The 25,994-nt window shown below is 35.0% G+C and overlaps 4 protein-coding genes across 4 annotated transcripts; 1 reads left to right on the forward strand and 3 right to left on the reverse strand.

The window, feature by feature from the left end:
• Positions 1–5,513: 5,513 nt before the first annotated feature.
• Positions 5,514–9,776, reverse strand: TRIADDRAFT_18703 (uncharacterized protein; the record flags this gene model as incomplete). The annotated part of the gene is made up of 5 exons (XM_002109074.1): positions 5,514–5,786; positions 6,080–6,364; positions 6,675–6,785; positions 7,199–7,275; positions 9,683–9,776. The coding sequence occupies 5 exons, from the start codon at positions 9,774–9,776 to the stop codon at positions 5,514–5,516; spliced, it is 840 nt and encodes a 279-aa protein (XP_002109110.1).
• A 3,720-nt stretch (positions 9,777–13,496) lies between these two features.
• TRIADDRAFT_52806 (uncharacterized protein) lies at positions 13,497–18,657 on the reverse strand (the record flags this gene model as incomplete). The annotated part of the gene is made up of 18 exons (XM_002109075.1): positions 13,497–13,613; positions 13,752–13,868; positions 13,978–14,160; positions 14,252–14,347; positions 14,428–14,531; positions 14,621–14,687; positions 14,758–14,843; positions 15,459–15,549; positions 15,652–15,731; positions 15,823–15,940; positions 16,195–16,242; positions 16,388–16,463; positions 16,551–16,626; positions 16,749–16,923; positions 17,029–17,097; positions 17,299–17,418; positions 17,581–17,635; positions 18,446–18,657. 18 exons carry the CDS (start codon positions 18,655–18,657, stop codon positions 13,497–13,499), a joined length of 1,890 nt encoding a protein of 629 aa, XP_002109111.1.
• Positions 18,658–20,740: 2,083 nt separating this feature from the next.
• Positions 20,741–22,609, forward strand: TRIADDRAFT_18427 (uncharacterized protein; the record flags this gene model as incomplete). The annotated part of the gene is made up of 4 exons (XM_002108347.1): positions 20,741–20,890; positions 21,254–21,323; positions 21,627–21,977; positions 22,044–22,609. Coding segments are annotated over 4 exons (1,137 nt in total), but the record flags the coding sequence as incomplete, so codon positions are not given.
• A 752-nt stretch (positions 22,610–23,361) lies between these two features.
• Positions 23,362–24,972, reverse strand: TRIADDRAFT_20295 (uncharacterized protein; the record flags this gene model as incomplete). Its single annotated transcript, XM_002109076.1, has 8 exons — positions 23,362–23,466; positions 23,602–23,681; positions 23,856–23,995; positions 24,096–24,173; positions 24,284–24,358; positions 24,465–24,521; positions 24,617–24,705; positions 24,811–24,972. 8 exons carry the CDS (start codon positions 24,970–24,972, stop codon positions 23,362–23,364), a joined length of 786 nt encoding a protein of 261 aa, XP_002109112.1.
• Positions 24,973–25,994: the final 1,022 nt, after the last annotated feature.

Consider the following 25,994-nt stretch of genomic DNA (forward strand, 5'->3'; position numbering starts at 1 on the left):
GAGTACAGGTTAAATACCTTTTATAGCTGTTATACGTAGAATAATAGTACATAATCAATCATTAACATTGCAAGAATGAAACATTATCAACGTTCAGTCTTCAATGCCCTCATCAATCCAAAATTTATTTTTTAATTGTACCATCTTTATCGATTATAACGTACCACATTATCATCATATACATATATATATATATGTTTAAATCGGAAAGTAGCTACTATTTACAAAATTATCTTTTTTAGATATATCCTTTATAATTCCTGATATAATTATCATGATAGTACAAGAGACCGTCATGACATAAAGTAATTGCCATGATCAGCAGTTCTATTTACAAAGTTTGACTAATTTTTATCCATTAACAAACTTTGATTTGTTGCTTCTTTGTCACCATACAAACTATCTTATCAGTAACATTATTTTCATTGTTAAACGGCCTAAAAAGTTGTTGTAAGTCACCGTTTATGGAATCAAATAAAGAATAGAAAATGAAATAAATCGTAAATTGTTGGTGAACGGACGCAGCCGAATGTATGTCGTATTTATTCTCAATATGTTGTCATAAAAATTTTCTACTTTATTTTCTATTGCACTGAAGCCGTCGAATATCATACTTTCAACTTGTTAGTTAGTGGATACCTCACTTCTAAATGGCAGTAACTGCGGTATAATAGGTACAGAAGACTGCGATAATGTTGAAATATTAATAGGTCTCTCTGACGCAAGAAGATTCTTTACTGGCGTTTCAGAAACCGAATTGAAAGAATTTAGCGGGTTAGAAGAGACAGGATTATTTACATTTACATTAGGTGTAGATCCGGCCGCTGGTGTGGCCATATTTACATTGCCGACTGTTAACGGAGAACTTGTAGATTGTTGGAGACTTGCTAAAAACTTAGACGGAGTAGATGGGCTTTCGTTGGATACAATCGCTGGTGTTATATCAACGGGATTAGGGTTCCCAAACGTAGGAGTCTGGGGAAGTGTTGAATTTTCCATTATGGTAGAACTAGATTCCGATTCCAAGAATTTGATAAACAGCTCTGTAAAGGACTGGTACAGGAATAAAATTGTATTAGGTAAAAATACACCATTCTCAGATAGATAGAGGATAAACCTTTCAAAGAGCGGCAGTTAAAGGTCTAGAATAGCACAGTAGAAAATAGAAATTACCTGATCGCTATTTGGCGCTGCCTGTACTGATTGTTCCTGAGGCTGACTGCTAAATCCTAACCAACTTGTCACCCAACTTCTGTTTGGTGCATTAAGTCCAACCTTTAAGTAGATCCATTATAGCAATTACAGTTAGACTTATTTACGGTGAATCATTATACGCATCCATAATTATTTTAAAATTATACCTTTGATTTCTCATCATCAGTTAATTCTAGTATATTACTCAATACTTTCAGCGCATCGCCCTTTTTGTTATTTGAAACAGTTAGGTAACTGACAAGCATATTCTTTACTAAAATCCTAGTTAGTTAATTTAAAAGAAACAATATTAACAAACAGAAAAGTTACAATGAAATTTTGATCTTTATATAAGATTTAAGAGAAAATATGTATTTATTCCATTATTAAATTTAGTAATAACTTATGTTGAACTTACTTATCAACTCGGGCCTGATTTGAAGTTTGCATCATTTTTAGATGTTTTTTAGCTTCTTGCAGGAATGATTCTTTTCTTCTAACTAATTGTCAATTTGATAATTTATCATATTAACCTCTAAGGATACCATATAAGCTATATACAATAAATTATTTTGGTTTATTCCTCAACGTTAATCAACGTCATTACCTTCATTTGTTAAATTTCGAATTATACTGTCTTTCGTTTTAAGTTGTGCATCGAGTTGTTCAACTTTACTCGCAGTAAGAATTGTCTGCTCTAATTGATCCTTTACAATAACAAATCATCGCCTTATAAATATCTATTAATATTTAAATCTACAGTCAAGGTAAAGGCTTTTACCCGAGCATCCTTTTCCTTCCTTTGTAGTTCTTCATTTTCTCGTTTCATCTTCTTTAGCTGTTGCTCTAAAAGCTGCAACTCGGTGGCATTCAAACTGGACTGATCTAATACGGCAAAGATAATAAAGGAAATAACTAAATTTACTTAAAAATAATACTGCACTCACTTTAGATGTACGAGTACCTCTCTGAAATTGCTCTAGCACAATTTGCAAATTGTTAAGGGAGAGCTCTCGCTGTTGTAGTTGTTCTTGGGTTAACATAAGTTGATGTAAAGCATTATCACGCTGTACAACAGCTGCATCTAACTGCTTCTGTAGACTTTCAATTTGTAGGAATGCTTGACGACTAATAATATACAAATAATTAGTCAACAATAGAACAGCCATGAACAAATAATTGAAGTAAATCTAAGGCTTTAGTGATCGCACGTTTGCAGGAGTTATCATAAGATAATAGCACGTATAATTATTTACTATATATACAACGGATACCTATTATTTTGAGCTAAACTGGTACTATTTAACATTTGAGCTTGTGCTGACGATAACTGTTGATATAGCGCTTCCTCTGTGCTTTTTGCCTTCAGTGCTTCCTGTGTGTATGACTCTTCAATCTACCATAACAAATGTCAATAGTCATTTAATGATAAATTAGAAGATATACCCACTAAAAATAAAGTCAACTAAAATTGCAAAAATGATAGCTAATGACAATATAACAGAGCATACCTGAACTAAGTGCTGTCGAAGTCGTTCAAGTTCTGTTTGGTGTTTCTGCTCATTTGTAGCTAATTTATTAAGTAATCCTTCGTTTTCTATCCTCATGGCACTTATATCATTATCATATTTCTTAACAACGTACTCTAATTGAGTTATGGTGCTTTGTTTGATTGAAGCATCTTCTTGAAGTTTCAATGAGTCCGACTGAAGCTTACTAATCGTATCTTTATCAACCCCAATTATATTTGTCAATTTATGAACTTCTGATTGCAAAGAACTAACTTCCCGCTGTCGCTCCATCACTGTTTGTAGAAGTTGATTACGTTCGTCATCTAAATCTTGTAATTTCTTCTTTAACTGATTATTTTCATTCGTAGCATCAGAATTATTTTCATGATTCACAAATGTAGCCTGTTGAATTTCATTAACACGTTTAGCCATATCATTGCGCTCAATTTGAAGTCTTTCAATTTCTTCAACAAGATTGTTCCTTTCTTGCTTCACTTTGCTAATTTCTATATCCTTCTGCATCACCAACTGTTGATAATCATTTTTATGAAGCTCTTTGATTTCCATTAATTTAGAATTGTGATTTTGAGATTCCAATTGTAATTGCTTCACTTGAGCTTGCATGCCTTCATTCCGTATTTCTGCCTGTCGTACTTCTTCTGTTAGAGCTTGATTAGCACTTTGTAGTTGTACTTTCTCATTTTCAAGATTTTTTATTGTGCTTCTTTGATTTTGTACTTCTTCTTTTAATTCCTCACTCTCACTTGAAACTTTAAAGTTAGCTTTGGCGTCGCTAAGTAATTTCGCATTTTCACTTCGTAAAGAATCTATTTCTACTGCTATTTGTCGATTAGAATCTTCACTGGCTTTTAATGTATCTGTTAAGGTTTGAATTTCGTCTTCAAGCTGAACTTTAGTATTATCTAAAGACTCAATAGTGTTACGTTTCTTCAGTATCTCCATTTCGAGTGTATCCTTCTCTTTTGATATCTTGCTATAATTGATATTAGCGCCTTGTAACTGTTCAGTAAGCTCGGTTATTTTAGCGTCGGTAGATTTCGTTAAATTCACTTTTAATTCTTCATATTCAGTCAATTTACTATTCAAAGTTTCAATTTCTTCGCGAAGATGTTCTATTTCCATTAGTAACTGTTCTTTTTCATCATTCCCTTCAATAACTTGCCTATTGGCAACTTTTAGCTGTTCATAATTGGCAATTAAAGACCTATTTTCTTGATTTAAGGCATCATTCGCATTTTTCAATGCTTTTAATTTGGTTCTACTATCCAGTAATGCATTTTCCAAACTTTCTTTTTCTAATTCCCAATTACTTAGTACTTCTTCAGACAAAGAAGCTGATGAAGATAATCCTAGCATCTACATAAATCATAAAATAAAATTTAGAGTATTGATAAAAAAATGGGAAACATAGATATGGATATTAAGCGAATTACCTGATCTTGCAAGGATTGAATATTGCCCGTTAAGGTTTCATTTCCTGCCTTGAGATTTTCCATAACTAAATGCAGCTCATCGTTCTTTACTTTTTCGCTGGCCAACTGATCTTCCGAAATTTTTAATTGTTCATGTAATGAACGACTTTCAGATTTTAACTCTTCCAATAAGTGAGTATGTTTTTGATCGCTTGAGATCTTGTTTTCCAGTGAGGAATCTCTTTCTTCAGTTAGTGCTAAGAGTTGAGATTCCAGACTAAGTATTTTCTTTTCATACGTTTGATTCTTTTCTTCTACACTTTGATCGCGTAACTTGTGGTCTTGTTGATTCTGCAATATTTCCATAGAAAGAGAGTCTTTCATTTTAGTTAATTCCTCCACTTTTTCCTCTAGTTCACGTTTCTGCTGTTCACTCTTTGTTGAAGCCATTTGGAATTTGTCTCTTTCTTTGGTAATGTTTTGTATCAATTTGTTTAAATTAGAAGTTTTATCCTCATAATCTTGCTTAACTTTTTCTATTTCATTATACTCAGTCGTCAAAGTAGACCATTGTTCTTTCAAATTCTTCAGCTCTGATTTGCACTCTTCCAATTGGATGTTCGCATCAGCTAATCTTTTTTCCGTAGTCATTAATTCTTCAATTGTAAATGATGTCTGGGTTAGTGTATCGGTATATTCTGTAGATAGTTTATTTCTACTAGACTCCAACTGTTCGTTCTGTCCTTTAATTTGCTCTTCCAATGCTACTATTTTTTTCCTAGATTTATCTTGATATTGCGTCAATTTAAGATTAAGTGCTTTTAGTTTATATTTTAAAGCCTCGGTTTCCTTACTAGTAGTTGCAGATGCTTTTTTCTCACGCTCCAGTTGAGCTTTGGTTTCTTCAAGGCATTTCAGGCTTTCTTCATATTTAGCAGTTATTTCTGTTAAATTGTCTTGTAATCGTTTGTTGTTGGAAACATTGATATCGTCAGTAATAACTAAATCTTTATTAATATCTTCGCCGTCCAATGAATCTTGAGATTGTGGTAAATTTTGTTGTCGCTTTACCTTTTGAACACCATCCTGCAGCCGTTGAAGGTGCTCAAAAACTTCGATATTATCTCCTGTATTCATAGATTTTAAATTTGACTGTAGACGTGATAGTCTCTTTGATATTTCACTAATACTTTCATTCAAATCTCCTTCGTTATCGTGAGTACTTTCTTCTGTCTTCGAATCGCTTTGTATCAACGATTCAACTAAGTGATGTGAAGAAGCGTATAAAATGTTGTTAATATACGCTATTATCAGAGTTGATAACATAATCAATAAGTATTAGCAATAAAAATCTATGACCTAAATTTTTAGTAATTTAGTTGATCAAAGAACTAATTTGATTTGTGGATCTTGCATTGAAAGCAAAACGAGAGACGCTCTGGAAAGTCTTACCTTGGGTAGAATTTTGAATTTGTTCTTTTAGAAGTTTAATTGTCTCAGCATCATCTAAGCGAGATTCATTCAAGGCGTTAGTTTCCTCTTTATGCTTCTGCATTACAGCGCGTATCCTCTCATTATGAACTTGTTCTAGAGCTACCATTTCACGATTATGGTCATCTATTTCTTTGCTTAATTGCGATTTCAGATCCTGTTAAAGTAAAGATTAGGTCATGTAGGTGTGTTAAGAACATATCTACGCCATGGTAAAAAATTCTATTCTACTGAAATCTATGACAATGATTTCATCAATAATGCATGCCTGAATAATGTTGTGCAAAGGTTCCAAATCAGCATTATCAGCGATAGGCTTGCTCTTCTTTTTCTCCTATATTAATTAAAGTTACATTTGCTGTTAGTACAATTTTTATATCCACTAATACATCAACTTTGGTAATTAATCAATGTCCACGTCTTAAGTAAATCTTGACTGTTGTCCCGTACGCTGTGTCGAAGATAACTTACTTCATCGGCAATATGTCTCCATCGATCGCGTTCAACTTGCATCTTCGAGAATTCCATTGATAATCTATTAATCTCTCTTTGACATGAAATTATATCAGTAAAGTCAACAGTTTCCGGAAACGTTAGACCGGTAGATGTATTGGGCATATTTAGGGTAACTTGTCTTTGCTGCTCCATCGAAGCCTTGTCAACTAAGGCAGCATCTATAAGTTGCTGTTTCTCCAACATTTCTTCGTTCTGTTGCTTAAGACTCTTCAGTTGATTCTATTCGACAAATTTCATATCAATTTAAAACATTTCAAATGTAAACAGCTGTGCCATATTAACATTATATGAATAGAATACGCACATGTCAATACTAGAGACATTGTTTGTATACAAAATGTAAAATTCGTATAGTTAGATCTACAGTATTAAGATTAACCAATATAAATGATACTGCTTAAAAAGTATCACATAAGGACCTTAAATGACTGAAATAATGATTGTATTATTTATGACAACAAATTGATTATTCTTTAACACGTAGACAATAATAGCTTTGTGTCAATCAAGGAGCGCTTATGATGTTTACCTCTTTTTCTAGTAAAAGTTGTCGATATTCTCGTGATATACTTGATATTTGCAATTCAGCAGCTTCAGAGCGCTCTTCCATTTCATTTTGATGCCTTTTCAATCTTTCATACTAGATATTGAACGCTCTTAATTAATAAAAGTAAAATTGTGCCAGGAGAATATTATCTGTGCCATTCATTGGTAGAACTGCACTACAACAATTGTACTCGTATTCATGAATTTTGTTAACCTTCTAGTAAAATTAATAATTAGGCATCGACTTTTAAAATGTACGGTTCAGTAGATTAATTTTTTTTCTATTCATGTTTTCATGTTTGAGCTCATACACTGCATCAAGACCAGTAATCACTATTTTGAGTTTTAAGGCTTAACACATTGACACATATTGTGTATAAATTGCTCTTTAGGCCTGACGATTATTAAATGTATGACACAGGTACTAAATAATTTTAAAATAGTGAAATTGATTTCATTGGTTAAGGTTGGTGATATCATTTACACCTTTAACATTAATTTTATTACCTCTTCCTTATGTTGCTGTGCATCAGCTTCTAATTGTGTAATGAGATTTCTAGCAATTTGCAGCTCAGTAAGATGATCTACATTTAAATATAAGACCACAGTCGGAAAGATGACCATTAGCTAATTCAATTATTTTATTACAAGGATAAAGTCGCACTCAATGTATATCAAGATATGTGACACTAAAGAGCTCTTCGATACCGGATATCCCCCCACAATACCATCGTTCACAATTAGCGAAAGATATGCATCGACTACGGGTTATCCAAAGAGGGATAAGATGGTTTTTATATCGTAAACACTTTACACAAACTGCCGTCTTATTCTATTTCATCTGTATTATGGTCAATCAAACGAGGCTATTAGTGTCTATTTACTATACCGATAAGTATGAGACAGACATTGGATACTTGATTAATCACAGCTACTTTAACATCTCTGTTCAGTTAAGTCATAAAATATTATGCAAAGATTTGTTTCCATCTCTACATGTATTTCATTTTCAACTTCAAACATGTTTTGTCGTGATAGCTCCAACAGGATATAACACTATCATCGGCATACGATCATCTTTACTTGGTTAACGCCATACATTTAAATTATTTCTTGTATCATTGCGGCGATTTAATATAGTCTGCGTATCAACAATGTATATCCAAGAGGACTAAATTAATGTCGTCTAACTTTACTAGCAAGAAAAAATAAATTGTATTTCGATTCCGTTAGCCGGTTTCTATAACATGTTGAGATCTTATGGTAGTATTGGAAAATTATTTACTGGATCGATAAGTATGATGCTTACAACGTTCTCTCTCACGATGAGTATGACCATTGCCACTACCCGTCATTATCTAGAGTGGTATATGAATTATTTATTTTACATTTATATCAGTATTTCATTTACAGTAGCAGCTTTTTCTAGTTCCATGACAGCAATACTATTCTTGTCATGGCAATCTATTATGTGTGTCTACCATGAACGTTGGAGAGGATTGCTTTGATTATCCGACCCGATTCATTGCAAACTGTAGCCTCCATGTTCTGTATTTTATCTATATCATGGTCTATCCTGAGAGATTATTAAAGCATCATTGATAAGCTATAAAGTATGGATGATACCCATTCCCTCCAAGCAGTAATATTACGACACTCATTATTATTCCATGTCTATCTATATCCAATCATCAACAGTCAAAGCTGAATTATTTTAGACATCTATTGTAATTCCAATTATAATAGAAATTATACATCTAGTTCCATCATACTAGAGACATGGTGTGATCCTTCTATCATTACCGAAGTTGTCCATGATATGCATCCACTATGGATGCCCGAGAGGATTACAATAATCGTCTTACCTTATTCATTTCAATCTAACTGTAGCCTTTTCACAGTCTTTTAACCATATCAACATCGATCGTAGTACGACATTAAAATATCATTGATTGACTGCATGCATAAGTAGGACCAAGACGCCCTTCTATGACTAGGATAACGATCACTATTGCTCTACAGTATATCTTGAATATACCATTAACAACCATACTAGACGAATTATTCTACATTTCTACACGTATTTCAATATCACTGTAGTCTTTACATCATCCAACTCGTATACCCATATCAAGCTCATCGTATTACAACATTAGAGTATGATTCATTCAGCCGGTGGATCAATAAGATCCAACACGCTCTTCCATCACTAGAATGACGATCATCATTGCTGTACAGTATGTCTTTAAATATCTCGTCAACAGTCAAAGTAAACGAATTCGATAACTACTGTACATTTCTAGGCATATTTCAATGGAACTACAGTACATCCTTTTCTTAATCTATATCATCCTCTACGACGATCGAGTTGGATTCATTAACCCTATCGACAAGGAGGACCACTACACTCTTCTATCTATCCAATGACAATCATCATTCCTGTATATCTTTAACATGCCAATTACTGTGGTACTACACGAATGATTCTACCCTTTGACACCTATTTCATTTACAAACATCGTCTAACATGGCTGGAAAGGCGTAGTCATGTTATCCAACTGTGGGTAACCGTATCAGTCGTTTGACAGAGACAGGAATGGAATTATGGTCATAATGTATTCTGGTTTTGTACCCATTCTAATCTATTTTCCATTTATACAAGGATTCCTTTTGAAAAGAGTCTGTTCTGACTGCACTAGAATCGAGTTATCATAATATCCTACTGGTGTTATTAAATTGTCAACCATCCTCTTGCTCTCCAATGGCGATTTCATTGAATTTGCTGTACCTTGAGGGATAATCGTTGATTGCACATGGGAATCATTGGGCCAATCCAACTACTCCATGGATGATTTTAGCCCGTTGATTTCATCCTCATGCTATTGCACTCTCCCGTCTATTGGTCATTGATCGATTGGCATTTCTCGCATCGATCTTGTGTATCCAATGGCTCCATTTTTATTGTGGTTACTAAGCAATGGAAAGACTTACCTGGAATCTCTTGTGTTCCTTCGACCAAGACATCTTTAGTAAAGTTGGAAATTTGATCGGTGATATTATTAAAACTGCCAGTAAACCACGCCATAATGGCGCTACAGTGGTCTCACTTGGTGATAATTGGCTTGGAAATAAATAAATACCAATAACCAATTCAAGAAGGGGAAAAATAACCAGCAAAAACGAAGCAAATTCACCAACTAAGAGATGGTCCAAGTTGAACTATTTAAGCGTCCATTGGCCTCTTTGTTACGTCATTTTGCCCGCTGACCGGACTGTCCACAACGATCCGTCTGTCGGCTGAGCTGACCAAGATTGATGCGTCCCCGGTGGTGACTTGGCCTATGGTTTGCCAGGTCGTCACGCTGTCACTTCTGTCTGTCAAAGGGATTTCTACTCAGTGTACTGTAGATCAAGAGGGAAATGAAGTGACTGAAACAGTCGATGAAAGTAATACTATAGTAATAAAAAAGTCGTTAACCGTGGATAGTAGTCGACAGGGTGATGTTGATGTGGCCAGTCTATTAGCGAGAATGGATGGCATGGATTTGTCGAGAATGTCGACAATAAGCAAACAGAAACAACATGGACGAATGAATAGCGTCTTGACAACTTGAAACACATGCTGTATTGTCAGCACTTGCAGCTTCTACAAGTCAACATTAGTTTAGGTCGAGTAGGTTGCTGGACGTGAATGAAATTCACTTTAAAGCGATCGCTGGAACTTGTCACGCTGTCACTTCTGTCTGTAAAAGGGACTTGTGTATTGTGTACTCACTGTACTGTACACTGTACACTGTACAGTATTGTACGGACCGGACTGTCCGCAACGATCCGTCTGTCGGCCGAGCTGACTATGGTTTGCCAGGTCGTCACGCTGTCACTTCTGTCTGTCAAAGGGATTTCTACTCAGTGTACTGTAGATCAAGAGGGAAATGAAGTGACTGAAACAGTCGATGAAAGTGATACTATAGTAATAAAAAAGTCGTTAACCGTGGATAGTAGTGGACAGGGTGATGTTGATGTGGCCAGTCTATTAGCGAGAATGGATGGCGTGGATTTGTCGAGAATGTCGACAATAAGCAAACAGAAACAACATGGACGAATGAATAGCGTCTTGACAACTTGAAACACATGTTGTATCGTCTGCTTTTGCAGCTTCTACAAGTCAACATTAGTTTAGGTCGAGTGGGTTGATGGACGTGAACGAATTTCACTTTAGAGTACAGTGCAAGGAAAAGCGATCGTTGGAACTTGGAATATGGCTTGTCCGTCTGTCCATTTGCAATGGTATCAAGTCTGGAAAGAGTAGTTCTAACGATAGAGCTTAGTGCAGGACTGTTCATAGTCGGTAGACCAACTTCGGTTTACCAATGTAGTCAAGGCCAGCGTTATTGATAATATAATGTTTAATGTTATAGGTCATTTCATCATGGCCAATCGGCCGTAGTCAGAACCAAGTTAGTTTGCTTTCTCATACTACCGTAAATACATGTGTAAAATAGATGTCATATTATTTCTTGGTGTTATAGTGGAAACAACACTGAAGTGAATGACATCTGTTTTACATCTAGATGTACGGTGTACAGTAAGTCATTTCATCATGGCCGATCGGCCGTAGTCAGAACCAAGTTAGTTTGCTTTCTCATACAGTACTACCTTACACACATGCGCAAAATAGATGTCATATTATTTCTTGCTGTTTTAGTAGAAACAATGTTTAATCGAATGACATCTGTTTTACATCGAGGTGTACAGTGCACAGTGTACACGGCACAGTACAGCACAGTACAGTACAGTTCATTTCATCATACAGTACTGTACAGTACTGTAGCCCATGGACCGTACAGTACAGCTACAGTAAAAAGATTCTAGACTTAGTACTGTAGACTCTACTTACAAGCAGCTATGCAACCAGCACAGCTGGCGATTGCAGATTGCAGAAACCTGCAAGCATCGTTGACATATTGACTTTGCTCCTACGCCATCTTCGCGCTTTTCTCAGCTGTTTAAAGCGTCTTATTGATTTTATGGAGGTTTACTAAGTCAATCATGACAGCTACCTTGTCTGTTATTGGTGAATTGATTGGTGAATAACTGTTGGGTGAGTCATGGAGGACGCAGTCCAATGCCCACAATCGGAGAACATCAACTTCGCTTTGAGAGCATACCAGCAATGGGACCATCAAAACAGATTACTCTTCTTAACATCATTTCATACCAAGTGCTGCCAATGCAGTGTGATTGAAATGTTAAGTCAAAGCTTTGAAGGGCTAGCCAGCGCACCCAAGTTACCGGATACTTTTTTCCAAGTGGATGTAGAATGGATCATCAATCAATGGGAAGGATGGAATGAAGAAGATCGATCACAATTTATAACGGCCATTCGCTGCATCGATCAGCCGCTATTTAGACTGGTATTTCAATGCCAGCAATAGCGCTCGTACACTGTACTTAATCTTCCCTTTAAAGTTATTTTATATCTTTCTTGCTATAGCATCATTAGCATCGCTTACAAGGCTTCTTTACTATATGCCAATTTTCATCAATGATGTCCATGCTGAGAACTGAATGAAGCATGATACAAGGTTCATCAATCATTTTTTCTACTTTGACGCGTGTATCACACCTTCTTCGTCGTTTCTTAAACTATAGTGGATGCGATTGTTGCGATACATTAACTCAGCAATACCTCGTATGATCGTTATTAAGATGCTCGTTGTGACAGAGATGTTGACCTTGATATGGCAAAGTTATTTTCCACCATGCTAGATTCCAATCCACGCTAGGGTACTCATTTATAGTCATATTGCTTCAAAACTTGGACATGGTTATAATTGTCATTCCAATTCTGTACGACTGCCACGAAACCTTAGCAGATATTGGCTTGGAGGCTCCTTTGGTAATGGTTGATGTGATCAACTTTAAATTGCCACTTAATGAAGAATATTACAATACTCTGTTCAAATTAGTTTTCGTAAAGTTTGAAACTTTCCTAGGATTCGTAATTTTAAAAAATCGAATCTAATAATTTATTCTTTTAACTGCAATAAACAGAATCTCTAACAGGTGTAAAATAATTGAATCTGTGAAACTGTACCATTGCAGTATCAAATGCAATGTAATCCTAATTTGTCATTCCAATTCCTGGACCAAATATACTAACGGCCATGCAGACCAATACCAGCATTATTTACATTTCATTCATACTATTTGTTTTCGTTCGTTGGATAACCTTGTAGGGGTGCTTAAATTTCTTTTAATCATGAAAAATAGTCTTACAGTTAATTATCTCTGTAAAGACCTGAAATTCATAACCTCAATAGATGTTCAATAATTTTAAATAAATTGCAATATGTCCTGTTCTAGATAGGGTCATTTTACTAATGAAATATCTCCGATCTCGAATCTCGCGCAATTTAGTAGTATATTAATAAAACTCTGGATGTATCTGACATCTATCCTTCGTGTGATGGATCTAGTACTATTACTCAATCATTGCGTTATCAGGTGTATTATGGGTAAACTCCAAATCGTGCATCATTCCTTCCAGTTTCAACAAGGTAAATAATAAGCCGCACAAGAAAGAAAGTAGCTACAGTAGTTCATGCAGCTTTGGACAACAAGAAACCCTTTATAAGCCTACAGCAAAATAAATCTACCCCTTCCAAGTATGATCTATGAGCCTTACAATACTGGATTAAAACGCGCAAATTTTTTTATTTAATATACGCAATGTACAGTATATTATCATACATGATAGCTGTCGATATGTATACAAAAATATGTATGTAACGATGTAGTCATTTCAGGTTCCGAAAACTTTCCTTTCCAAAACAGGCGGTAGACTCTCCAACATTGAAAAAGGAGGTATCTCCACTACGTATATACTACCATCAGACAAGTAATCTGCATGCAAAATAAGCTAAAAATAAACAAAAAGACCCATCAATATGAGGATAAAGAGCTTGAGTATTTGTCATTTCTTACAACTAGGAGTGACAATCCGTAGCTTACAGGATGATGTTTTTAACATTCCGTAAAAAATATTTAACCTTCTCACCTTATATCGATCATATATTACAAAATTATCTGCAACAGGAGACAAATCAGAAACGGCTTTACTTCTCTTTCGCTTCCTCTTTTTGGAAGATAAAACAGCATCGACCGAAGGAATGGGCTAAAGACATAAAGATATTTAAACTGCACTATTGCAACAGCGTAAACGAACATGCGTACTATAGTATTGCAAACAGTAATCGAAAGATGGAAATTATCAAAGTCTTTACCTTGACAAGGTCAATGAAGTACAGAGCCTTACAATCATGTAACATGATACGAGAAGAATTACTTGGATCGAAAGTAATATGAACCATAACTTCACTTTTATACCAATCCTTAGGCATGCTACGCATAATGCATTCCTTTGACCATTGGGTCAGCTCTTTTTCATCACAGTCGTACAGTTGAATCTAAAGTATCCATTTCATGCATAATAAAACAAAATTAATGCACCATTCAGATACCCAGGGCAAATCCACAAAATATTCATAATTTAATAACCTGATTATTAACACAGGCAATTGCTAATATATGACTATCTGGTTGGAAAGATACGCATGCAGGCTGAGCATCAAATCTTGGTACTTCACAATATTTCTTTGAAAGAACAAGACAGTATTAGTAGGCCATCAAGCCGAAGATCCATTGTATTAAGTGACATTTACGTAACATCAAACCTCTTCTTCCGATACATCGAATACAAATATCTGGCCAGAGCTATCGGCATAAGCGACCAAATTAGTGTCGCAGCTACAGCAAAGGGATACACCAGGTCCAAAATCTGCTTAAAAATTTATCAAGACATATAAAACTAGAAATAAGATTATAAAATGTACGTTACAGACATCAATATTTCACTGCAGATCCTACCCTCTATATCATTTTGAATATTATATTCCAATTGAAGAGAGACGCCTTCTGGTCTGAGTTCCAATACCTGGACGAATTACCAATTAACGATCACAAGCTTGTACGTATAAATAAATATGATCAAAAAGTAAACCAACCTGAATAATACCATTTGTGGTTGCGATTATTAATTTACAATCATCCGATGTAAAGCACATTCTATGAGCACTTTTTACGGCCGGTCCTAAAGGAACCTAACAGGTTCATCACGTACATGAAAAATTTTAGCGTTTGGTTTCATTGAACAGATCCAGTTAAAAAAGTATCATCTAAGTACCGATTTAACCACACTGGCCGTTTCAGAACTATTCCTATCCTGCGTTATGTTAAACAAGAAAAAAATTTAATGTCGTAGCGGTAGCAATTATTATGATAATTGAATGTCTTTATATTCCAAAAAAATACCAGTTCCAGTTTGTACAATTTAATCCGCTTGCAGTCAGAATACACAGCCCACTTAGCCGACGGCGAAATAGCACTGCATACAATGTTGTTATCACCCTAGAAAATGTTGCTAAATAAGCACATTTGTATATTTCATAATGTACGTAAAAAAGTGCAAGCCTTAACAGTAGATTTGCCTTTGATTTTATCTCTAATAACATTAATGGCAATTCCTTCAAGGGTAATTTTGTGCCTGAAGTCGCAGCAGCAGTTGTAGCTGTAACCAAGATACACAAATTCGGTAATTGTTACAAGAAGCATGACATTAAAGGTTGCCAATATAACACCTCATGACATGATAACACAGGAACATATTAGCAATTAAGTAAAAAGTAAATTGATTTATGTAACTCACTCTCGGCCGATCCTAAAGACCAAAATTGGAGTGAACGTTGCTTTTGATAGAGGACAATATTATTCTTAGCTGCATGAGAAACTACGGGATACTGAAATATAAAGAAGGCAACTTATTTGTTCAATGCGCACAAATACATCACCACCTAAAACTAGAATAATGAAAGTGATTTGCTTAAATTTACTAAACGAACCTGTGGAAATGGTACCACTTTTATAGGTGGTTTCAATCCAAAAGCATGACTTTTATGCATTACAAGGCTACCATCAACCCCTTATTAAAAATTAATTATTGAAAGTTGTCAGAATACGCGTAGTACAAAATTCTTCAGTTATAACTATTCAGCCGCATAATAAGATTCTACCTCCTGAAATTACCACCCAATTGTCAGTTTTAATTTCAGCCATAGCTAAAGAGTTGACATCATGAGTATGACCACGAGTTGAAAATCCGGATCTTACCCATTTAACCGATTTTGAATCCTATATTTAAAGAAGTTGATTGTTAGTACTGTCATTTCGATTGAAATTATTTCTGCTGGCGTTATTAACAAAATCAAATTCACTTAAAAGAACTGGTATTACCTTGGAGGCAAAGGATTGGTACTGCACAATCGTATGGTCTACTCCACTAGAATAGAGTACATTTTCAGACTGAAACACAGCGATATTGAAAGTTAGTACAGTGATTATTATAGTAAAACTGATCTTCAAGTAAAAAGAGGAGTTTCAATTACCTTATTCAGACATAGAGTCAAAGCATCTGCTTGATGACATTGAAATGCCTAGTAATGCGGGTACGAGTAATTAGTTTACACACTCGCAGTTTGGAGGTATTACATTCCATTTTAAAGATTATCACGTCTTCACTATGACAAAACAATTGGTAAATCTGCAAAGACTGTTTACAATACTTTGTTAATTTCTTACGGAAATTAAGGTGCCGAAATTTCCATTCCAAAATTGTATTTTGCCTAAAGAGTCCGCACTAATGATGGTTTTGTCCCTAATTTGATTCATTACCGGGTGCGCAAATCATTAATGTTGGAAATTACATCAATACCATTGATTGATCTTATAACGATAATCATACTTCATTATGGTTACTGCCCATACAACCGTCGATTTTTTCTGAAATTCATCTAAAGTTATTCTCATTTTGGAAGTACCTAGCATTGTCATAATTCAAATAACGAATGGATTTTATACCTTAATTATATTTAACGTGATTTCTAATACATACATATACATGACAGTCCACATATACTGTAGTAACTGTGTGAAGTTTTACCTGTGCTAACATCCCAAATCCACATCATACTTTTATCTGTTCCAGTTACAATAACATCGTCATCATAGCTCCATGCAAGCGATACGACTTGGCATTCAAGTCTAATGAATACTTTCTCTAAAGCTAATTCCGGATCAACAGCAAACAATCTAACAGAACCATCCTGACAGCCGATCTAATCAGTTTTGGGGGGAAGTAAAGTTTATCTTTACTTCTAATGATTGCTTTAAAACGAATATTTGAAAAGAGATCTCTTGCAGATAGCAGAACTTTATTTTACCGCTAAAGTTGTTTTGCTGTGATTGCATGCCATACACCAAATCGATCCAGCTCCAGACGCAGTACTTGCCTATTGATGACAGGGAATAGGTTAGCAAAGTAGTATGCTTGATATTCTATTGCATACTACAGTATTATATTTGGTATCTCAAAATGGGACTGATCAAATTTACCGTCAACAAACTGTGTATTACTGGTATATGATATAACCAATCAGCCATGACTAACACTGTTTATCTTATGGACGTTATCCATGTTGCTAATACAGTACCTTCATTCTTAATCGTTTGATATCCCATTCTGCAATACTCCCGTGAAGACCAGCAGAATAAAGGCGGCCGTTGATCCACAATAACGACCTAAGAGATGTTCCAGTAATACCAGGAATAACCTAACAATACATGAATGAAATATCAAGCGAGAAATCAAGTACAATCACCTACTTTCCCTGCATAGCTGAAGGTCTAACTACCCTACAGTATACTACGTTCAGGCTAGGAAATGGAATAAATCACGAATAACTTTCAATAATCTCGATTATCAGTTTCATTACCCCTTCTTGGAACCATCTATCAAGATATCTCCAAATTTCAATGCTACCATCCGATCTAGTCATAAAATAAATATCCCACCATCAGTATCTTATTCCTTATTGTCGATCAATACATTAAGCAAATGCTACTGTAGTAGCAGAAATATCCCATTTGGCCTGTCAAATTAGAGTTGGTTCAAGCGTTGACATTGGCCATTTTTAAGCAGAGCTATGTACGTAGTACCGCAATGCATGGCGTGATATTTACATTTCAATGTACAGAGCAATTCAAGGTTTCATTTTAGTTGATGATGACAGAAATACAGATTGTATCAACAACTGAAGCTCGACTATGACTAAAATCATTCAACCAGCTGTGTCAGCACTCAGTAGGAAAATTGACTGTACAAGTTGCTTTATCCATTTCATTTGATAGTGCAACGGCCCAATTTCCACGTAACAATATTGATACAGGCATTGACGATAATGACAATGACAATACTGTATCGACCAGCTACAGAAGAATTGGGAAGAAAAGTTTAATTTTGTCTGCACAGTGCACAATCAATGCTTGTACGGTAAGGGGCAGGTATTCGTGGACGCAGTCCATCTAGTCCACGCTATCGCTTGACAAAACTTGGCAAAGCTGTATTACCATGGTCCTGCTGTGAAGAAATCGTCACAGCTATATCAGTATTTCATGGCCGCTAAGTCATTCTAACCACAAACAGACAAGGCTGGTTCTAGTTTGCAAGCGATCGTACGAAACGAATGGATCCATCCATGATCGTCTTCGCTGATGAGGCCGAAATCCTCTTTGCTGACATCTCTGATGGCCGATGGATCGACTAAATGAGCCGATTGCACGTTGATCAACACTCATTACCTGGCTAATGCGAGCTTGAACGGTTTTTCTACTTCATCCACAGCAATCCATTCAATGCTTTGAGGTATAAATTGCATAAATCGTGCACGATGAACCATTTGATTGCATTTGCCAGCATTGGCCTGATTCCGATCGGACTCCATGATGAGCACTAGGGCAAGGTAGCCAGGGTAATGCAGCCGTCGACTATCCATCGTCACCACACCACACATGCTCGGATGACGCTGAAATATAGTACTGTGCTTCAAACCGATACTCTGGGTTAGTCTCCAGACTAGCCCAATCGGCCGTTACCCTATACGATCAGTCTAGCCATGTCGTGACGTAACATGGGTACTGCACGTCACCCACCATGGAGTGAATCGCCTCACCCCCAACACCCGGTGCTGGGGCTGAGGCCGAAATGAACCGCATAGTTTATCACTATAGTACTACTGGAACACGGGTTTGTCTCGCCAAAGGATGACCAAACAGCTGTGCGAGTCTGTTACTGTGTCAGCTGTCGTGCGCTTCCTCGTGGATAGAACCAGTTTGGATCGAGTTAACCCCCCCCCTACCCCCATTTCAGCCCTTGTTAACCCTGGCCGGTGTTTAGGGGTGGTCAGAAAGACATTTGGAAACCCTTGGAAACCATGGCTGCAAGTGTGGAATTCTAACTTTAGGACATGGAATGACTGCCACTCGTTATGCTAGATATTGTTCTCATCTAACAAGGATGCAATCCACATCAGGTGCTATTCGAGTAGTTGTAATTATCATCAGTGAATGGATGACATGGATAGGCAACCATTGGGGTCGAGTAGATGATCAGTTGTTGTTGAAATGGGCCATTTGAATTGGACTTGGAGTCCAAAGTCATCGTAATGGACGATAGCTATCCATCGTTCTAGGACTAAATGGAGCTATAGTTGAAATAGACTATTTTAATCCAGCCTTCATTCAGATTATAGTTATAGTATAACAGTGATCTGACAGTGAGCTAGAGTTGAAATGGACCATTTGAATTCGACCTGAATTCAGTCTACTGTAAAGGTTATACTATCATGATAAAATGCATCTTTCAAATCATATCTCAATTCGGTCGCAAGTTGTATTTAATTCTAGACGATAGATTATTTTAAAGCTAAATGGAGCTTCTCTGATCTTTATTTAGTAAAATATCACGCTATGATAGACTATTGTTCACTGTAGCTATAAGTTCGATCATCTATCTTGATTTTATTACATGAATGATTCTGGCCTTGTAATGAATTGTAAATTAATTCCTCCCTTTCTTCAGTACTTTCTGTCAATTCATCCAACGTCATTTCACTATATTTGTCAGGTGATAGCCGTATACAAGAAGATATACTCGTACTATTAGGTAGCGAGAACAAGTTGGTGACAATTTAGGCACATTTCATAAGGTGTATTGACAGTTTGGAAACCCCTAAACCACAACTTTCACTGTGATAGCTACCTCTAGTTAGACAGTTATTGATTCTCTGATATGATTTAGTGTATTGGAGTCAGCGGTTACTCTACTGTTAATCCGGCTAGTTTAGCGTTAATATCGCTACGATCTGCATTGAACGAGTTATAATTCATATGAACTGCACCATAATATTCATTTCATCAACGCCCTTATAAGGGCCTCGTTGTAACACGATGTGGTTCGATAGGCTATGTTATGGTTCGTCAACTCGAGTAACAACTAGTAGTAATTAATCTTAAGCCATTCCACGAGCTAGTTTAAATGTAGATGATCTCTTTCACTACACAGAAATCCAGTCCTACAAGCATGCAATCCATCGGTTATGTAATACGTGCCTAATATTAACTTCACTACGAGCTATATTTTAAACGATGATATGTTCACTTACCACATACTATCTTCACTTTATTATTTACATAGCGTATATTATATACCTGACTCTGTCATCAATAAGTTACGGGTGTATTAGTTACCATGGCGGAATAAGTTCAAATATATTTATAAAGCGTAAGACAAGTGAGATAATATATAATTAGCCAGATCATGCTGATACTAGCATCGATGATGGTAATCCTTAATGAAGCAAAGTGTAATGGTGTACGCTTAAATGGAACTACTAACTAGTATTCATAAATGTACAGTCTATTTGTACACCCATCATTCAATATCCCAATTAATATCTATGTATTTTTCTATCAATCAAATATGTCGTTATTGATGCAGGTTTAACAACGCAAGTTTATAACCTGGCTGGTCAAGTACCGACGAGGAAATGGGTTAATGTACCCGGAGTACATTTTGGCGACAAGGACAAGAAATTATTCGACTTTACTATCTTGTCTTATAATATATTAGCAGATAACTTGCTATGGAAACATTCGTATTTATACAACCTTTGTCCTCCTGAAGCATTACAATGGGATTTTAGGAAAGAAAAAATCATTAACGAACTCTATCAATTAAATGCAGATGTATGTAGATTCGGTTAGAATTAGCTATGAAAACTTATTCTACAATACTACATTGATGTGTTTTAGAACGCCTGTGCTTTATGGAGACAGACCAACAGTTTTTCTACAGCTGTATATTTACCATTTTATTTATTATAGCATCTCTGTACTGAAATGTAGTTATATAATTTTACTTACTTGAAAGAACGTGATGTATACAATAGAGTAATGTTGCGTCATGTCTAATAAATAATAGGGCAATCTTAGTAGCATAAGTGTAATACTTGGCTAATTATAATTATATGCAAAATTCATAAATAATATATAGTGTTAAGGAATTAATTAATCAGCTGTCCAGGTCACACTTTATCGCTATTCTAACAGATTGTATGCCTTCAAGAAGTACATGATCAACATTATCATAACTACATTAAACCCATGATGAAAAGGAAAGGTATGAATATTTCATGTATGGTATTAATGTGATTGATCTTAAAATTTGTAAATTACAGTATCTTCGTTGCGCATTACTTGACTATTACGCGATAAATGTTCTTCTAAGTCAAATTCCATCAATGCTCCTGATAATAATGTCAAAAAATATTAAGAACATTTCTCCATAACAGCGCCCTGATGTAACTGTCTATACTGAAATTATTGCATTTAGCTATTCTTATGCACTAGATATTATACTATTTAGCTCTATTAGGGAGGGTTAACTAAGGAAGCATTTCTTCTAATAACATTTATGTATTAGGATACATTGGAGCCTATGAAAAACGTTTTGGAAATAACTTCGACGGTTGTGCAACATTTTTTAAGAAAACTAAATTTAACATGGTGCAACGCTGTCGCGTGGATTATCACGTCAACGGTGTCTCTTTAATGGATCGCGATAATATTGGGCTTATAGTTATGTTAGAATATCGAAATCCAACATCAAATAGACGCCATGGTCAAAGTAATCATGCTACCGAAGCGAGTGGACTGTCTGAGCCTAATCTTAAGCTTTGTATCGCCAATACTCACTTACTTTATAATCCCAAACGTGGAGACGTAAAATTAGCTCAGTTGACGAAATTATTTGCTGAAATTAATAACCTTACTAGTAATACAGGAAGGATGCCATGCGATCATGCTAATTGCGCTACTTCTAATCAGGATGTTGGCCAAGCATCTGCCAATTGTCCTGTAATTTTATGTGGCGATTTCAATAGTACCCCAACTAGTGCACTTTTTCAGTTTATCTCTGAAGGTCATTTAGTTTATGACGGTTTAAATCGAAAGACATTATCAGGCCAACGAAAATCAAAAGTACGCTATTCTGACGAATATGGTGACGGATTCAACCTACGTCGTGGTGCACTGCCACCATGGGGATTGAAAATTAGCAATTATTGCAAATATGATAGCGATTGTGACATTGAAACTCACCAAAATTATGATGCACTATTTCATCACTTAAATTTGCGTAGTGTTTATCGGTATTTAGAGGATTCTGTGACGACAGATTCACAAGCCGTAGACTATATTTTTTACTCTACTGATGCAGCTTGTAATTCCACAGATGTTAAAAACAATCAACCCCAGGTTTCTCATCGAATTCAACCCATAAACTATTTAAATTTGTATTCTATGGAAGATATGGAGAAAATGCAATTTTTGCCTAATTTTCAGCTAGCATCAGATCATATATCACTAATAAGTAAATTAAGGTACTTTGAAAGTAAAGTCGAATAGCAGTATTATGAACTTCTGTTGCAAATTAATAAATTCTTTGTCATGAATCTTTATCAATCCATTATAATGTCCGCTATTGTAAAAGTTTAGCAGTATGATAAAATACTGCACAACAAGATTGAGCATAAAGCAATAATTATTGAGATTTTATTTACATACGCTCTTACCAAAGGAAAATTCTAATTGTAAAAGTCATTGTATAACTAAAAGAAATCTATTACTGATGGATTCGTAAATGTGTAATTAAAGTCTTTCATTTTCCTTGGTCGCAATTCATTACAATTTTTTTAATTGAAATAATGGTGTTGATATATAAATTAAATATTTAATAATTTAATCAAAATAAAATATTAATTCGAGTCCATTAGAAATAGCGCCGCGTTGATATTGATTTTATATTAAAATGGATGTTATCTAAGATTGACTCTAAATTTTAATTTGATACAAAACAGGTTGCCTGTAAAAAGTAAACCGAGATGGTAATTAATCGAGGACAGTACAGTCAATGCAAGAATTCAGATTGATTAGTAATAACGTTACACACTTTTTGGTCTTATTTTTGTTCGTTGCCTTGGTTTCCGATGAATTATGATTTTGGGAAGATCCGTAAGGAGATTTCTGACTTTTGCTTGAAGTTGCAATCTTAATTTCTGAATACATCTAATAAGCCATTTGAATGATTATTATGGAATAATTAGCGCATTAGAAATCATTCGGAAATTAAAAAATTATTATCATAATTTAGACCGAAATCAAATTATTAGTTGTGACACCTTAGTTTTAATTTGTTTGGAGAATTTTTCCAACGCTTTTCGAACATTATCGGTGGAGGACTTTTTGTAATTAATCGCTACGTGCTGTAAGGATAAAAAATTCCTCTTAAAATGTAACGAATAAACAGCAAAGAAATAAATCAAATGACAGCCATGGGTATATTTCACGATATTAACTACTCATGAAAATCGCTTGTACTAGAAATAAACCAAATTTACCTTCCACTTAATAGGCTCGCAGCTGTGCACACTATGATCTACAGGTAGCCCAATTTTAACTTTTTCCAATTCATGATAGCCTAATACAACAGAATTCGCGTATGGTTCACTTTAAGAAGGGATAAATATTTTTGATTGTATGATATAGTCTACAACAATGTTATATATTTGTATGAATAAGAAATTACGAGAATAAGGATATAACTACAATATAGCCCCAAATTTGTTAAGCTTATATATCAAAGTTGACTAACATTCTTCATAAGATGTTTTATACTGTTGAATTAGATCCATAAGCGATCTATATATTAATGGTTTATACATCAAAGTTCTTCGTCTACTTAATCCAAGAGCTCCGTATCTGCCTGAGTAATGAATCCCTAAAACAACATGTCTGACGTTGATAAACAGGAAAGTTAATGATTAAGTTAGTTCTTAAAATTCGTCAGTTACAAGCAGCGGTTAAATTAGAAAAATTATTCGAAAAGTAATACCTGTGATGATGAGAATTAAAACATGATTTAAAGGATATAGGAAAGCGATCAAGGCCTTCTAAGCCACACGTAAAATAGCTGCAATGAAAAAACAACGTAAGATGTAGAGATGAATAAATATACGAATAAGTACATAATATTCTCCTATTTAGTTTTATATGTGAATACTATAAACTACTAGAACTTACATGGAAAGAATTACTGCCTCTAAGCATTTAATTGGTAGCGATTCTTTAATCATATCTTTTGCAATCTCCATCAGTCTGTCAAAATGAGTAAAACATAAATCATAGCTTTGCATCCAGTTTCATTTCTTAAAATCGAAGTATGTAAATAAATTTCATCTTAAATTTAAAGTCTAATTATTACCCTGACATCGGTCTACTCTTCTTAATTTCGAAAAATTGTAAACCAGTAAAGTTGTAACTATTAAAACAAATATCATTTCATCATGTTTAGGTCTAAGTAAGTATTAAGGTAAAGATTAGATATACTGTACGAGATGTCAACAAGATCCTTACTGAAGATCAGAGATATAATTTTGAATACAAATAATTCGCTCCTCTGTTGTCATTCCCGGTGTAATTGTGGGTGCTATCGGGACAGGAACCTGATGTATATTAATTTATATGAAATTACACTTTTCTACACGCATTGAAGCTTTACGATAGTTTTAAATCATCTTTCAAAAGGCTAAGTATATTTTAAATTCTACTTTTGATAGAGATCGGTTTCCTCGGATTTGATTTTCAGCCTCTTCACCTTTTGCTGAATGGTGACGCTTGGTGTGCTTCCATAATTTGTGCCAATATTCCTGCTGTATAGGAAATCCACCGCGATTAATATAAAAATTAACGTCTTCGTCGTCACTTTCCATCGAAAACTTGTGCTCTAAATAAAGCAAAAGTGTAATATCATATCTATGTCTGCTCTTACTGTGTCCAGACATGAAATTATAGTGTTTAAATTGTACAATGAATTCTTGTAGCTTATTTGATAGAAAATTAAACTGCCTATCTTTCGTTTTCGTAAAAGTAACATTTAAAATGATCTTATTACTATTAAATCACAGTATTCACTTATGCAAAATTTAGGCTTTAAACATGGAGTCATTCGAGCACTTTAGTATTGAAAGGTCATGAGGAAGATTTAGGCTGTTTAAAGAATTATTACATCCGCTATTTCTTTTTGTATAACGTTATCATAGATATCTGTGGAAAGAACTTCCACTCAAACTAATGAGATCAATGCTACCTTCTACGTAGGTTAATTAAAGATATACGCTAAATCTTATGGAAATACAACAAAATAATAGTCTTAAGGTAGCATGCTTTCAGGAAAAACTTTTTTAACAGTTAAGAAAAAGCGTGAATACTAGCACGACATGTATGATCGTTTATTTCGAATAAATATCATCCTTAGACTTAAACAGAAAGGTTTTCAATCAATCTATAATCTTTGAAGCATAATATAAAGCTATTGAATTCAATATGAACGGTTAGATATCAAGAAGAAATTGAATGTGTGTATTTCTAACGATCAATCCTATCATTTAGCTCATTCTCTTATAACAAATGCTGAGTCGTGAATTTGGTAACTACTACTTATAGGGTCATGGGTTCTAGTAGTAAGGCTCGATGGTAAAGAGTAAGTTAACGGCACCAGTCCATAGGAGACTAATGGTGTCAAAGATACTTTATTTAGGTATTAGAATAGTTAAATGCCATTACTGAGTAATTTAGAACCGATAGCTGTATCCCTAAAGTGAGAATGTAGGGGAATTCATTCTGATATCTAGCTACGTATAGAATACGTTGTCTAAGTTGCTACTGTAATATTCAGCAATAAGTTCGGTACAGAACTGTTTTAATTAGCTAACCTAGGGAGACAATTTTATTG

This window comes from Trichoplax adhaerens, genomic scaffold, assembly GCF_000150275.1.
Source record: "Trichoplax adhaerens TRIADscaffold_1 genomic scaffold, whole genome shotgun sequence".
NCBI classification, from domain to species: domain Eukaryota; kingdom Metazoa; phylum Placozoa; class Uniplacotomia; order Trichoplacea; family Trichoplacidae; genus Trichoplax; species Trichoplax adhaerens.